General features: G+C 42.8%; 1 protein-coding gene and 1 long non-coding RNA gene across 2 annotated transcripts; one reads left to right on the top strand and one right to left on the bottom strand.

Moving 5' to 3' along the window:
- Window positions 1-1,808: 1,808 nt before the first annotated feature.
- On the bottom strand, window positions 1,809-9,717 carry scn1bb (sodium channel, voltage-gated, type I, beta b). The gene is made up of 6 exons (XM_077006189.1): window positions 8,563-9,717; window positions 7,539-7,705; window positions 6,956-7,193; window positions 5,930-6,071; window positions 4,229-4,300; window positions 1,809-3,299 (listed from the first exon to the last, which is right to left on the bottom strand). Exons 1-5 carry the CDS (start codon window positions 8,609-8,611, stop codon window positions 4,234-4,236), a joined length of 663 nt encoding a protein of 220 aa, XP_076862304.1. The 5' UTR covers window positions 8,612-9,717; the 3' UTR covers window positions 1,809-3,299; window positions 4,229-4,233.
- Window positions 9,718-10,095: 378 nt separating this feature from the next.
- LOC143514690 (uncharacterized) lies at window positions 10,096-11,782 on the top strand. Its single transcript, XR_013130941.1, has 2 exons — window positions 10,096-10,221; window positions 11,098-11,782. It is a non-coding gene; the product is annotated as an uncharacterized LOC143514690 (long non-coding RNA).
- The last annotated feature ends 4,378 nt before the right edge of the window (window positions 11,783-16,160 follow it).

Genomic DNA, 16,160 nt, shown 5'->3' with positions numbered 1-16,160 from the left:
TCTCCGTGGCGTTCATAGCACACAAATAAGAAAAACTATATGAACGTACCACCCCCTGCTTACATGACACCATCCCTCTGAAATAGTTCAACAAGGACATTCTTACGGAAGATATACTTGGATGCTAAGTGAATGCGTCACATAAAACAATATCTGTGCCAAAAAGGTTATCCCCCACCCATTGCGTTGGATCCAAAAGTTGCTATGGACTCTGGTAGAATTGTACAATTAATAGCACCGCACTTACGCCTACACATCATTCACATTACAGTATTCCATTGTGTCTTTCCCCTGAGGGGAGCAAAAATAGAAATAAGTTTTTTTTTTGTAGAGTGATTAATATCGTCATTGTGAAGGCGCGTCAGTTCAGACGTTTGGAACCTGAAATGTAGTTGGATCAAACTGACATTCTGGCACCTGGCTGTCAAACAGACTAGCTTTTTGATAAGCGATTATGGGGATTGCCTATTAAAGTTAATGGGGATTGCCTATTAAAGCTATTTTAAGGGCGTGTTTATAGGCGTTTAAGCAGTGATAGGCGTGGATACCCACGAACAGTTCAAATAATGTTTTCGTGATTGCGAAGACGTGTGTTACGTAGGCTACCAGTCCTTATAAACGGAGTCAAGCAAGTACAGCGAGTAAAGATTGGGGCTATGATTTCTTTCTTTCGCTCCAGCAGGATTATAGAACTGTGTAAACCGAATTTACGGTAAACTGAATTCGTAGCATCACATTAAGATTAGCGTATAGGCTACTGGGTAAAACTCAGATTACTAGATGATGCCATGGGTGTTTTTTATAAAAATAACGTCCTAGATAACCAGATCCTGTAGGATCCAGATTCACACCAGGCTGATCTTGGATGTTGGAATCATGTTTGGTTGTTTGCCTTTCATATTTCTACGCTGTTGTGTTGTAGGGACATTGAAAACTGTCTCATACTTCGTTGCAGGGATGGAAGCTCTCTCTCTCTCGGCCTGGACGTCAGTGCTAACATCGACACTAGGACCCAGAAGCTAGGACATCGAGACAAGAACATCGGCACTAGGACACCGACACTAGGACATCAACAGTAGAGCATTAACACTAGGACATCGACACTAGAACATCCACACATGTACACCGCCACTAGAACAACACTAGGACAGACACCAAGACATTTGACTTCAGAACACCAAAACCTGGAACACAATAAGTAACACTGACCACATGGCTATAGAGTATAGCCAACCCATAGAGTATGGTCAAGCCATACAGTGTAGGCAAGCCATGGAGTATAGTCACACCATAGAGTATGGTCAACCCATAGAATATGGTCAAGCCATACAGTGTAGGCAAGCCATAGAGTATAGTTAAGTAATAGCGTATAGTCAAGGTACTAACAGCATGGCAAAGATCCACTGTATGGGCAGCTTACCTGAGGTATATGCATGAGTTTTTTGCAGTCACCTTTAGTTTGCTCATTAGAGGTCTAGACCCGTTTCCTGTAAACCTGTATTGAAATGGTATCTGTTGAGATTTGAACTGAACATTTTAGCTGTGGCATTGTTATTATTTGAAAGGTTTTGTCATCGCAGTACTAAAACCTGCCAGCGGGCTGCCATGATTTGACTTTGGGGCTCTAATAATCATGGTGTGAGCATGTTCGCACACACACACACACACACACACACACACACACACACACACACACACACACACACACACACACACACGTGCACGCTTTCACCCACACGCACACACTCTTAAATGTATATTATGTTAAATCTCCTTTAACAAAAAAAACAAGAAGACAAAGGTTTGTTTCAGTTATTTAATTTGCATATTTAAATTTCATACCCTCTCCTGTTCCACACATACACACACACATATTCCATCAGAAGAACGCCTGTTTCTTTCACAGCTTTTGCCTTTCACGTAACACTCTGGTACATTTATCCTAAAAATGGTCAAGCAGTGAGGTGAGTATAATGCGGAAGCAGTGGAGGGAGTTTATAAGACTCCAATACATTTGCATTGCGTAGTTGCTGATTGGTCATGCATTTACTCAAGAGACTAAAGTGCAAACACTTGGGCTCCAAGACGGTCTTAATACTATAGTATTTGAGCTCTACGGCAGTCTTAGTACTACAGTGATTAGGCTCTAAGACAATCTTAATACTACAGTATTTAGGCTCTAAGACAGTCCTAATACTACAGTATTTGGGCTCTGAGACAGTCCTGATACTGTAATATTTGGGTTCTACGATAATCCTGATATTACAGTATTTCAGCTCTAAGTCAGTCTTAATATTACAGTATTTGCTGTTATTGCATTTTAGCAAAGAGGTAATCTACCACTGAGTATACATTCAGTGCAGTTTCTCTAATCACAATCTTAAGGATGTATTACATTCACTAATTAATATTTATGTATTAGTCATTGATATGTTAAGTTTAGGCACTATTGTCTAAACTTAGAAAATATTTACTTGATTTGACAAGTAAGCACGCATGGCTGCGTGACAGGCTGCACTTAGTGTAGGCCGACAGCTGCTGAGCGCAAGTTCAGCCGAAGCTTGTTAAAAAAAGGGGTTTGCCATATGTACCATCACCCATGCAGGTTCCAGCCTCTCAGAGTGTTGTCTGCCAACCCCCAGCACTGAATGACAGGAACAGAATGGCTGGAAGTGGCAAAGCAGCCAGCCGTTCTCCCAGCATATCAATGTAGCGTTTGCTGCTAGCACATGCACCAATAGCAGTACACCGTGGTAAATATGGCCCTGAAACTAAGCAAAACTATGCAGAATTCAGTGCTCCTTACTGTCCTCTAGTGCACTTGCAGAGTATTGCATTATTTTAACTTCCAGTGCAGAAATACATACAGTAGGTAGAAAAAGCATGTTTAAGTCAGCTTCTTATTACAGCGTAGGCATGAAGTGCAGATTATACGTGGTTAGAACTGTCACTGGAGTCATTCCATAATTATTATTAAAAATCATGCAAACTAGGGAGTGATTTACCGCCCTGCAGAAGGCCGTCGCCTAGTCCCAGTGTCGCTGTTCTAGACAGCAAGGTTCTCTTGGCCCTGCTAGCACACCTCTACAACGTAAGCCTTCAGGGCCACACCAGGAGGTGTAGAGCTGGGGCCGCTGTTGGACTGGGACCGTGGCGCACACAGCTCTGCGTCAGTAGTGGGCCGGGCTAGGAGGACTAGGACTAGGCAGAAGATAAAATGGAGACACACTGGCTGGATGTTTGTGGCGACGTCAGGACACCTGGAGTGTGCCAACGCATGCAGATGGTGCGGGGAAAGCCTGGAGACAGAATAAACACAGAAAACACACAATACACACCTACGCCCTTCACTTCAGCTTATGGCAATGACTGCACATATAATTAAAGGTGTAGATCATGAACTTTTTACTAATGAAACAGTAGGTATAACTGTAATTCAAGTTGCACATAAAATTAAAAACAATTTTAGCTTTAATTTAAAGTTTTATTACTGAGCCTTCCTATTAACACTCTTCCTGTCTACACACACTACACACTGACACCAGTCAGCCTCTGCAAATCAAAGCAGCAAATTCACTGCATGAAAACCCAGATGACAGGACGTCAGCGAGGGATGACGGTGCTGCTGGCGGCCGTGACGACCACACCTCTGGAGAGCTGGCAAGCATCAACAAGAGGAGTGACCCAGGCCTCATGTCTGAGCTAGGCTCCTCATCCCTCCTGGGATCCTGACATCGTCTTGCCTGGGTCTTAATCAGAGATGACTGAAGCAGAGCTGACAGACTACAGACAGCTGTTATTAAAGGCCACACCCACTCTGACTACAGACAGCTGCTGTTAAAGGCCACGCCCATCTAGCACTTGCTTGGACAGCTCCTCCCACAGCTGGATGGGAGGTAATAAGATCTGGATGGGATGTAATAAGACCTTCGTAACGCTCACATCCTGGGGCTTAAAGTAAGGTTTCACGGTCTAAAGGTCCAAGAAGGTCCAAGAGAATCCGCTCAGCAGTGCTGAAACATATAGACAGACTACAAATATCTGAATGGATCTGCATGGTGTAAAAGTGTTTCAGAGTATTCCGGCACATAGATCAGTTCATGTACTGATGTTTTTATTATATTAATTATGTTTTTTGCTGATCTAACACACTTGTGATTCATTGTGGAAAAACACTGAACTGGCAACCCAGGATGAACTGGCTGGGAGGCCTGGGCAGTAAACTCACCTGTGTTATTCAGCCACCTGCACTCCAGTACAGTTATCTTTGCTCTCTGACGCTATAGCTAAATACTCCGCGCTGTGCACACACACACACACAGAAACACACACACACAAAACATCACAGGTCATATGTCAGTATATCACCCTACATACATGTTAAAATGATGGTTACATCAGTAGGATAGTCAGCTTGAGCTCAGTGTGATAATCTGGTCCAGCTTCTCCTGCCTGATATTCCATTTGGTCTTATTGCTCAGATGAGACGACATTCCACTGGTCTAAATACAGGCTCCCTGTAACCTAGAAGGTCTCACCATGTATGTGGCAATATCTCTTTCTCTCTTCCTGCATCTGTTTGCAATTCTTCTGGACTGATGATCTCTACTCATTCTCCTCCAGTTTGGAGTCTTGTGTGTGTGTGTGTGTGTGTGTGTGTGTGTGTGTGTGTGTGTGTGTGTGTGTGTGTGTGTGTGTGTGTGTGTGTGTGTGTGTGTGTGTGTGGGTGGGAGGTTGTTGTTGTATTCATTCTCTCTGTGATCTCCTGGGTTTTGGATATCTCTCCATCTGAACATGTAGCGTTCTGGCTTTGTGCTTGTTATGGAAGATAGCAATGAAGCCATCTTGCAGTCTGTCTATGAGTGTATCCTGCACACATGACACACATGCTGTTTTAAGCCCAGCATGTCCAACTCCGCAGTGTAGGAGGGGGGTGGAGTCACGTAACATCACTACTCTTCCCCTCTGTGACTTCGTGTGGAAAACACATCCAGGTACACCATGCTAGCTCTCTGACTGCCACAGATTATCACGTAATCACTGCATGCTCACGGACTGAGGATAACACAGATAATCTCACAATGGCTAAGAGTAACACACAGATAATCTTACACTGGCTAAGAGTAACACAGACATTAACTCTCATGCTGCTACTGTCATAAGTGATAGTTCGAAATTTAATTAAAAAACTGGGGAATACATTTTAGGAGTACAGCAAAGCATTGCAGAGGAGTGATACTGAGGGAGGGTTAAGAGTGATACTGAGGGAGGGTTAAGGGTGATACTGAGGGAGGGTTAAGGGTGATACTGAGGTAGGATTAAGGGTGATACTGAGGTAGGATTAAGGGTGATACTGAGGGAGGGTTAAGAGTGATTCTGAGGGAGGGTTAATGGTGATTCTGAGGGAGGGTTAAGGTTCATACTGAGGTAGAATTAAGGGTGATATTGAGGGAGGGTTAAGAATGATACTGAGGGAGGGTTAAAATACTGAGGTAGGATTAAGGGTGATACTGAGGTAGGATTATGGGTGATACTGAGGTAGGATTATGGGTGATACTGAGGTAGGATTATGGGTGATACTGAGGTAGGATTAAGGGTGATACTGAGGTAGGGTTAAGGGTGATTCTGAGGGAGGGTTAAGGGTGATTCTGAGGGAGGGTTAAGGTTCATACTGAGATAGGATTAAGGGTGATACTGAGGTAGGATTAAGGGTGATACTGAGGTAGGATTAAGGGTGATACTGATGGAGGGTTAAGAATGATACCGAGGGAGGGTTAAGGGTGATACTGAGGGAGGGTTAAGGGTGATACTGAGGGAGGGTTAAGGGTGATACTGAGTGAATGTTAAGGGTGATATGGAGTGAATGTTAAGGGTGATACGGAGTGAATGTTAAGGGTGATACGGAGTGAATTTTAAGGGTGATACTGACGCAGTGGCTCGAAGGGCCTCGTCACCAGCAGCTGCGATCTTTCTGTAGCAATAGATCATCTCCACCAACAGCCACAGCTGCAGACCGATAATCGACACATACATCATCACCTCAGAAATAATGGAGGCCGTGCCACGCGTCGCTAAGAAAATGAGAGACAGAGAGAGAGGGAAAAGAGGGAGAATGAGACAGAGGGAGAAACAGAGAAAGAGAGAGAGAGAAAGAGAGAGGGGGAGAAACAGAGAGAGAAAAACAGAGAAAATATAAAGAGAGAAAGAGGGAGACAGTGACAGAGAGACAGAGGGGGAAAGAGAGAAATTACAATACAAGCCTGAAGTGATTTATAATGAGGAAGAGACAGCAGCTTTCTTTACATTTTGTCAGAGGTCCTACAGCCATCGTTAGGGCATTTTCAGTGTAGAACTGCAGACTGTACCGTAGTACTGTAACCATGCTCAGTGAAATATAACAAAGTTACAGAAACCATGGTAACTGTGTACAGTTCCTGAGGCGTTCAATTTCATTAATTGATTACGGTGGATCTTCTGAAGAATGCTACATAGCTGCTTTAAGAGGTACTGAGCACACTGGATTAACAAACAGACGTTATGTTAAAATGTTTTAGACAATTATCTTTTGTTGCTGCACATATCCATTGTCAATGGCAGCGCTCTCTTGATGCTGAGGCCACTCTGGGATCTCTGTGCTTTACACCGGGGCCTTGGGGGGGAAACTGAATTTCCCACTCGTGGGATCAATAAAGGTTATTCAATTCAATGAACTGAAAAAACTACTTGTTTAGAAAATTCAGGCCTTGTGGGTCAGAAACTAGTACAAAACCAGTAGGGCTACTATACAGTCCCCAAAACACCATGAAAGCATATAGTGGTATATCCCCCATAACTCTGTGCTGAGTCACTGTTAGCATGATGCTAGGACTAAAGGATGTCCAGATGTGTGTGTGTGTGTGTGTGTGTGTGTGTGTGTGTGTATATGCGCTTCTGCCGTTCTACACAACTCTGGTACCTTTGGCCACTACAGTGAGGTGCACCAGCTTGCTGGCGGTGGTCTGGTACTCATAGTACTCGTAGGAGAGCGTCCGGCTGAAGAAACAACGATACACTCCAGTGTCATTGAAAGTCACATTAAGGAGGTAGATGGAGGCATCCTGCAGGTCAGGGGTCTTCCTGCTGCCGGTCCAGTTCACACGCTCCTCAAACCGCAAGTCGATGATGGTGGATTTCTGCCCATCATAGGAGTAGATCTGCAATGGCAGCAGATTCAGAGCAGCGGTGACTTTGGTCCATGTGTTCAGGTGTAGCCTGAGTCTCTGTTCAGGTGTAGCCTGAGTCTCTGTTCAGGTGTAGCCCGACTCTCTGCTGTGTCACAGTGATTGATACAAGTGTGCCTGTTCCCATAATCCATTTCTCACCATTGCCTTTTCTGCAAATTCCCCAAACTCACACCACATGCTTAATAATAAAGACCTATAACCTCTATCCAAATATGTACTGTAATCTATTTTTATAATTCAGTTGATTCAAAATATTGTGCCATGCAGGGTAATCTGAAATGTTTAAGGGAATACAGATACATTTATAGAACTCACATGTGCAAAATCTGATTCTCCCTTAGGCCTGAAGTACCAGTCCACAGTGGCAGAAGCTTCCACCTCTCCTCTCATCTTGCAGGAGATACAGCCCAGCTTGAAGTCCTCCCCTGCCACCGCCTGGGTGTCTGAGTCCACTTCAGCACAGGCACCGCTGCACAGAGACACTGGGACACACACACACACACACACACACAATTAAACCAGGCACATCACAACTGTCTTATGAGCACAACCAAATGCATATGGTTTACAGTAATGCCGCTTACACTCATCAGTGTATAAAGTTGTGTAGGGGAGAGATGGGGAGTGTACAAGGGTCTGTAGGGAGTGTATAAAGGTGTGTAGCGTAAGGGATGAGGAGTGAACAAGTGTGTGTAGGGTGATATGTAGGAATTCAGACCTGTTTTTACTAGCGCTTACTGGGATTTTATGTGGTGTGTATTAGGTGTTGGTGTTGTATGGGATTTTATATGGTGTGTATTAGGTGTTGTCGTTGTATGGGATTATATATGGTGTGTATTAGGTGTTGTCGTTGTATGGGATTTTATATGGTGTGTATTAGGTGTTGGTGTTGTATGGGATGTTATATGGTGTGTATTAGGTTCTGACAGTATTCTAGTTTTTGTAGCAACTTTGTCTGTATTAGCATTGAATATTCCAAGATAATGACTAAGCACTTTTGTAGGTATTAGGGAGAGGAGGGTAAGGAGTGTATTGCAGTGTGGGGTGAGACAGAGTGTATAAGGGAGTTTAGGGTGAGGGGTAGTGAGTGTATAAATGTGTACTGGGTGAGGGATGGGGAGTGTATTAGGATGTGTAGAAAATGCAACTGGGGTGTATAAGAGACATCAACAATTAATAAGAGACTAGATGATTCATGTAGAAAGGACACAAGAACCTATGGAACCTTTATGGGGTGTAAAGCATTATAAAATACAAGCTAGAACAGGTCAAAGGTTATGTGTACTACTGACCATTCTTTACATCTAGACAATGCCTTAATTAAAAAATGTGGACTCACCATACAGACCACAGAGCACAAACAGGAACAGGAAACGCCCGGCAGACATGCCTGACAGGAAGTGAAACGTTGTCCGTTGCGTCCTTATCACAGGTAGAAGGGATATGTGTCTGGTTGCCAAAGTTCCTACTTTGTAGAAGAACCCAGTGAATCTTGGTCCTCAGAAGCGTTTCTTGTGTGTGAGAAGACTCGTAAGAAGCCGCTTGAGTCCTCAGAGTTATTTAGTTTGTGTCAGCAGCACTGAAATTTTTAGCTGTGATAAGGTTTCTGCTTTTTCCCTGACCGCTTGGTCAGCTATAAACTTTTGTGCAAGTTTGGATAACAAATGCCTCTTTGCCTGTATTCAGACCAAAAGGTATTTCAAACAATTAAAACATTCATATTGCTATGGAGCTGAGTGGAAGACTTGTTCAGCTTTTAGACTTTAGCATCAAAGATTCTGCAGTTCACTTTACAAAGTTTCACCTAAGTTTGAAGGTTAAAGCAGAGACCCAAAGTGGCAGCTGGTGTCTACAAGCTTTAGCATGACGTGTGCAGAAGTGGGCAGGGGTCTCTGTGTGCATACACACGTACAGAGGTCGTGGGACTCTCCAGCGGCATTCACTCAATGTGCCCCTTTTCTTTGGCTTGACATGCACAACAAATTATTACTGCACTTTGAAAAAAAAATTCAGCTGCTTTTAAAAACGAGTCCCTCAATAAAAAACAAAAACGATGACAGCTTAGCTATGTAAGCTTGTAATCAGTCGATTACTTATCTGTATGTGCAAAAACGTCAAGTGCAAGACCTGAGAATATTAGAATCCTGAGATCTATAATACCATCTTTCCCCGTTCTACGCACGCGCAGCGCAGCTACGCATGCTTTGCAAGTGCGGTCCTGCTCGCCTGCATTAATGACTTCTCAAAAAACATGAATTAATTCGTTTATCAGCGCTTGGGAAAATGTGAGATTTCTCTGAGAAACGTGTTAATGCAGCTTATAAATTGCTCGCATGCGTTTGCAAGATCTTCATATAACTTTACTTGGTTGTATTATAGTCAGTAAATTTAAATAAACTATTTACATGTAGTTAAATTATGGCAATTAGATAGCGCATTCAGTTTACATGCAGATTATTCTACTGCGCTGAATACAATCACAATGATCCTCCTGAGACTGTTCTTGGCAGCTCACGCGCTACTGTCCTCTCGCTGCCCTTCTGGCGTCGTTCTCCCGTTTTTTCTCCGCGTTTCCTTTTGCCCGAAAAAGTCCTCTGTTTCTTGGTATTTTAGGCATACACAGTTTCTAGGCGAATTGCATGTACACAAACGAGAGACAGGCAAATTATCTCTTTAACGAGGACTCGTAAACGAATTGCATCGGTTGAAAAACCATCCTGAACCAAAATTCAAAATGGTTCTAAAGATGACACGACGCTTAATCGTGTGTGGAAAGGAACCGGCAGCGATAGGCTTAGTTCGTATGTAGTCTGCTGACAGGCGATGTGGCCAGACAGTAGAGAGTACGAGTTTAGCTGCCCTGTCCCGGTTCATGCGATGGTGCAGCCAGAGTGAGACTACGTCTGATGCATTGCGGTAAAATCCGGAGCTACGACCGGCTGGAATGGAGGTAGAGGGGCGCGCACGTGGCTATTGTATAGCACAAATTGTTTATGACGTAAGCAAAAAGTTTAATTCCTAATTATTTTATCTTGTCGATTAGTAAAGTTAGATCTCTAAATTTGAGCTTAGCGTTTTCACTCGATACAGACGCTGCCGTTAGAAATTAGATTTAGAATATTAGTCCCGTAAGTCCAAAAAACATAATTTTGTGATGTAGTCCGATACGCTACAGCTTAACGAAAGCAAATAAGTGACGCATGCACATTGGCTCAAGTCCAGCAAGTTCCACCGACTTGCCCATTCAGCACCTGGCACGCGGAGCAGGCGCTCGCGACAAGGTCGGCAACAACCTCTACGGCACAAGCGGAATCGGCCCGTCGGCGCTTCCGGCTGCGCATGCAGTATTTACTGTAATGTTTCCAGTTGCTTGGGCGCCTTTCATCAAATGTTATAATCTCTTTAAAAAAATACAATTATTCTGTTACTTGAATTGGAAAGACGTTTATGTATATTTATATTCATATATATATATATATATATATATATATATATAAGAGCTATATTATCTAAACTATATTATCTTACTTATTACTGATGCATTATATACAGTTCTTGTGTATATATGTATTATTTTGAAGTTGCTGTTACTGAAGGCTTTAAATTGGAGAAAGGTTTACCCAGGGGTGGGTATAGTGATACACAAGCCCCCATGTGGGTGGCACCTAGTAGCTGCTGCCACCTATAAAAAATATCCTGGCAACAAAAATTGCCACCCCAGTTCTATTGCCACACCAATTCTATTACCAGCCCAGTTCCAAAGTAATATGATTAAATAAATGAATGAAATTAAACAATTACAATTGTCACAATTTTGCAGTTGTATTCTAGATTTGATACAGATGTATTCTAGATTGCACGTGTGCTCCTGCAGAGCCGGTGGTTTCCCTCCACCCTGGGCAGTGCTGCCTCTCTGATCTGTTGCTAGCTGCCTCGGACAGCCTCACTTTGTTAAGCCCAACGTTTCCTCCTCACGGTCCGGCTGCCAACAAGGACGTCCAAGCCGAGCGGGCACATCCTGTGTGGGCGTGAGCCAGAAGTCCTCCACCTGCTTCTCCCTCTCACGTTGACTGGGCCGCCGGTCGTCCCCTCTCGGCCGTCTGGTGTGTGGTGTGCGGGAGTGAGTCTGGCCTTAGCAGCGCCATCACTGAGCCTGTGTCCATGAGAGCAGTGATCTGTCTTCTGTCCAAGCCCCATGTGTGGCAGCTCATCTTCACAGCCATGACATTGATGCTGAAGGTTTGTCTCTAAGCAACAGGGGGTCCTGGGGGACTCCCTGCACTTCCTGGTACGACAACAGCCTCAAATATTAAACACTTTTACTTGCTTGTAAACTACATACGTCTGTGTGAAACAGCTCTGAACAGGACTTGCATTTACAAATGTGGATTGTGAGTTGAACATATTTCAAAATTTCTATATAACTATCCTTTCTATTCTATTGTTTAAATCTGTTCTATTCTATATAGTCTTATATGTGGCATATACTATTAATATGTAGCATACACATGTAGTATTCACATATATTGTTGTAAGTGGATTTGTTTTGTATTATATAGCTTTCCTGTTAAAAAATGCCAATGTGTCTGTAATAGTTCACTGGATTTACACACAAGTGTCCTTCAAAACAGATGATGGCGCTATTGTACTGTTTTTGAGTGATGCTCAAGCCCTGTGTTACCTGATCCCAGTCATGGAGGATCAGATCTACACAGCTGGTTTGCTTCTCAACCTTTCCAGTCTATGATTAGCTGTGTCTAGACGGCTGAGTTACATTAAGATCAGAACCAAGTTCCAAAGAGCAACTTGCCAAGCAGCAGATATTGCAGACCTGACTGAGAATTCCAAATGATAAAGAATGAGATCATGAAATATATTAGTTATTACTAAAGAAAATGATTTAAGCTTTAAATGACTGGGGCCTGTAAGGTCCCCTTATGGGTTAATAATAACTTCAGCATATAATTTCAAATGCTTCATATTTTGCTGATCATGAAGACAAAGACACTGCTGACAATGACAGGGCTGCAGAGGGACTGTGTGTGTTTGTGTGTGTGTGTGTGTGTGTGTGTGTGTGTGTGTGTGTGTGTGTGTGTGTGTGTGTGTGTGTGTGTGTGTGTGTTTGTGTGTGTGTGTGTGTGTGTGTGTGTGTGTGTGTGTCTGTGTGTGTTTGTGTGTGTGTGTGTGTGTTTGTGTGAAGGACACTTGCTGAAAGCCTTCATTTGTGTGTGTGTGTATTCACTCTTTTCTTGATAGTCTTCTCACTATCTCACAGGATTCACTCATCATGACTCAGAACAACCTCCACTCACACCAACAAACGCACATACACACACATGCTACACCCTGCTGTGCGCGCACACACACACACACACACACAAACAAGCATGCACTACACATGCAAACTGGATGCCCTGCTTACATGCTTGCTACATGCATGCACATATAATGACTACACACAGACCCATACAAAATAGAAGTGTGTGTATGTGTGTGTGAGAGAGAGCGAGAGAGAGAGAGAGTGTGTGTGTGTGTGTGTGGTGTGTGTGTGTGTGTGTGTGTGTGTGTGTGTGTGTGTGCGTGTGTGCGTGTGTGTGTGTGTGTGTCTTCCTGTGAATAACATCACCTTCTGCATAAACCCAAATGCAAAATGTTTGCCTAATATCATATCATCAGGAACATATATGTGTGTATTTTCATCAAACATATTATGACTCTTTTAGAAACACAACCTATATTACATTTCTGCTCGCTTCTCACAGACACATAACTAAGTATTTGACCTATATAAATATTTAATTTTAGCCATGCATATGCTTAATATGGTATTACTTCCTAATGCTATACCACATAATTAATTTTCAAATATTGTATATGGATATCTTGTAACGTTTTAACTGACCTTTATTACTCTACTTCATTGGAAACCCCAATACCATACAACTTTTATTTAATGTTTGTTTCAATATTTTATTAACCCAAATGAAAGGCTAAAACACGTAAAGCTAAGGGGTGATGGGGGGGGGGGGGTAAAAATTCTATTTGCATATAACGTCCTTTCGGTTACAGGTGCAAACCACTAGAGGGCAGCTGTGAGTAATGCGTGTTCACTTCATCTCGTCTTTCGTTGGCAGCTATTGCTAGTTTGCTGTGGAAACGCTCGAAACTTGTGTCGGTTATTTCACCACGGAGTATACCTGAATATAAAGTAGGATGGCGTGTTGATGGCTGTTTTTTTATTATTGCGTTGAAAAGAGGTGACTTGTAGTGTATATGCTAGGTAGCAGGTAATTAGCTACTGAATAAATCATAGAGATCAGTCACAAATTTCTCTGTCAAGAGCAAAAACTAAATTGCTTGGCCGTAAATATCTCGGCACGGTCGGGCATTTTACTGTGTATTTAAACGAATAGACTATATAATAAGTTGTAATTGTAATTGAAAGGCGATATATAAATATTATATATTATAATTATATTAATATCAGGCCCGTAGCCAGCATTGTGATGGGGGGGGATCTTTTTCCCCCAAAAGTGGAGTGAGGGGGGGGGGGGGTTATGTCTTATGCTGCGCCTATAGCGCTTATGTCTTATGGGGGGGGGTTATTTCCTCTATGCTGCGCCTATAGCGATCGATCGCCAGTGGTTGGCGCCAGAGCGAACTAGTAACTCAGTGGGTTTTCCATCCACCGAGTTTTTGCGCATTTTGAAAATGCGCATGAAAAAAGCTGGATGGAAAAAGACCAAATATTGCAAAAATATGTTTACGCTAGGAGGAGGTGGAAAAGTTAGACTGTCGCATCGCCAAAATTCGGAAAAACTGGATGGAAAAGGGTTTTTCGCATAAACGATGACGTATCATGCCTCAAGTCAAGTGGTTCTGTACATGATCGCGATGTAAAGATGGCAAATGCATACAAAAACAGTTCTGGAGAGAGCAAAAATTGAATTTAACTTCTCCATGTAAAGAAAAGAAAAAGAAAAAAATGTTTCACAACCTCAACGTGCAAAAATGCGTAACTGCCAGATGGACGTAAAACCACTATTGTTTGGCGTCCTCTCACGTGATCTATAGTTTATTCGCATAACTGTAATGAATGGAAACAAGGCTTAATTCACATTTTTTTCTGCCGAAACTTGGAAATTGCGCATTATTTTTTCGAAAGGTTTGGATGGAAACCCGAATCATAGATGTAGATCGAAGATAAATAAACTAGATTTTTTTTCAGCGTGAGAAATCGGATGTATGGCGTGTGAGCGTGTGAAAACGGTCAAACGCGCGTGTCTCACGCTCATTGCGTGAGAGTTGGCAACACTGTTATAAGTTTGTTGTGAGTCTGTTGTTGCTGTCCTTATTTGTTTGTCTGTATATTCACCGGAGATTAACAATTCATTCATTGAATAGCCCACCTATCTTGAGGGGCATGTGTGTACGGAGGGAGGGGGCGGGTGCGGGGGCGGGGGGGGGGGATCGAACGAACCCTTCGATCCCCCCTGGCTACGGGCCTGAATATATTATTCATATTATTTAATTCATAATATTTTAAAACATTAAAATGAATAAATTAATTTTGCTTTAAATGTCACCACTATGCAGTTTCACTTTTTAAATTCACTTGCTACATGACTAAATCACTTAGTGGGGAAACCCTCTCACCACGAGCCCCCTGCTGTGGTGCGTCTAGCGCCTACTGTCTTGGTAATGCCACGGTGCGTTGCAAACCCCGTCACCTACGTAGAAAGCTTGAACGATACCGAAAATAAGTAACGTGACGAATACAAAAACAGTCCGCGGATATGCGGTACTGATCCTTCAGTACAAGTGAGAATTCGCTTGATTGACGCAGGTTGTTGGGTGTATGTAGGTACTGTCCCTTTAAGAGTACCACGCCCATGTGGCGCACTCCGGCGTGTTTAACTCGCGTTTGTTCTCGTTTGGAAAACGGCCGAGGTGATGCACCACTTTTAATCCCGGGCTTTTAACCTGGTGAAAGGACCAGGGCTGAGGCTGTACACTGGCTCTAGGGATCTGGGCAGAGCTGCATTTAACACACATCCTCTTAACTGCTGTGGAGAGCTTGGGAATGTTGGTATGGAGTATGAGTCACAACAGGGGATTTAGGATTTAGAAATTACAGTATGAACCCAAAGATCGAATTACCTCAGCTGTATCGCTGTCATTACCTGGGAGTATCTCTAAATATTTCCCTTATATAGCATATAAACAATTAAAGCTGGAAGGGACACAACAGTTCTGGCTGTGGAACCAGAATATGTGATCATCTTAAGATCAGCTTAACTGTGCTTTGTGTGAGTGATCAACAGCCATCATAGACTAAGTGAACTGGCCTAGACATGCAGGTGACACAACTCAATTTGCATTCACTCACTATGGTTGAAACTGAGTGGTAGTTTCACACTAACCAAAGTAACAATGGTCAAACACAATTGACATCACATCTTTCCCTGGAGGAACTTAAGTGTGAGGCGTTACTGTCATATGTATATATGGTGCACTCTTCTACTGTTTCATTCTAGCTCCCCTGAATCCGTAGTACATTCATGTATTTCACCACTGCTTTTATTGTAATAAAGATTTTGTATTTTGCATCAAGTTTAGAAAGACGTCCTTTTTAATCGTGTTGTGATTTTGTTTTTATTTTATTGATTTTATGCACCAGCTCCTACAGTTGTGGTTGCTGTTATTTTTCTTTGTTTCCCTAGTAACTGTATAAACCCAATGGTGCTGTGTTTTCGAAGCTGAAGCTTGCAGACAGAAGTGTCTTGTAACATCATTAAATTAGGTTTTAAACATATTTGATTCAATTTAAATGATCTGCACATCTCTCTCAGCAATCCTCCAGTCTCTCTTCTTGCAGTAAACCTGTGTGGGTTTCACCCTCTTCCTGCAATTACCGGTGTGGCATAGTGAAGGTTA

This window comes from Brachyhypopomus gauderio, chromosome 5 (assembly GCF_052324685.1).
Source record: "Brachyhypopomus gauderio isolate BG-103 chromosome 5, BGAUD_0.2, whole genome shotgun sequence".
Lineage (NCBI taxonomy): Eukaryota > Metazoa > Chordata > Actinopteri > Gymnotiformes > Hypopomidae > Brachyhypopomus > Brachyhypopomus gauderio.
This window is presented reverse-complemented; position numbering and strand designations above follow the sequence as displayed.

What these genes read in the sequence shown, in the direction of transcription:
- scn1bb (XM_077006189.1), bottom strand. Translation starts at nt 8,611, where the DNA reads ATGTCTGCCGGGCGTTTCCTGTTCCTGTTTGTGCTCTGTGGTCTGTAT. An exon ending in TGTGCTCTGTGGTCTGTATG is followed by an intron (nt 7,706 to 8,562) that starts GTGAGTCCACAT and finishes TGTGTGTCCCAG; the next exon opens with TGTCTCTGTGCAGCGGTGCC. An exon ending in CCTCACTGTAGTGGCCAAAG is followed by an intron (nt 6,072 to 6,955) that starts GTACCAGAGTTG and finishes TCATTTTCTTAG; the next exon opens with CGACGCGTGGCACGGCCTCC.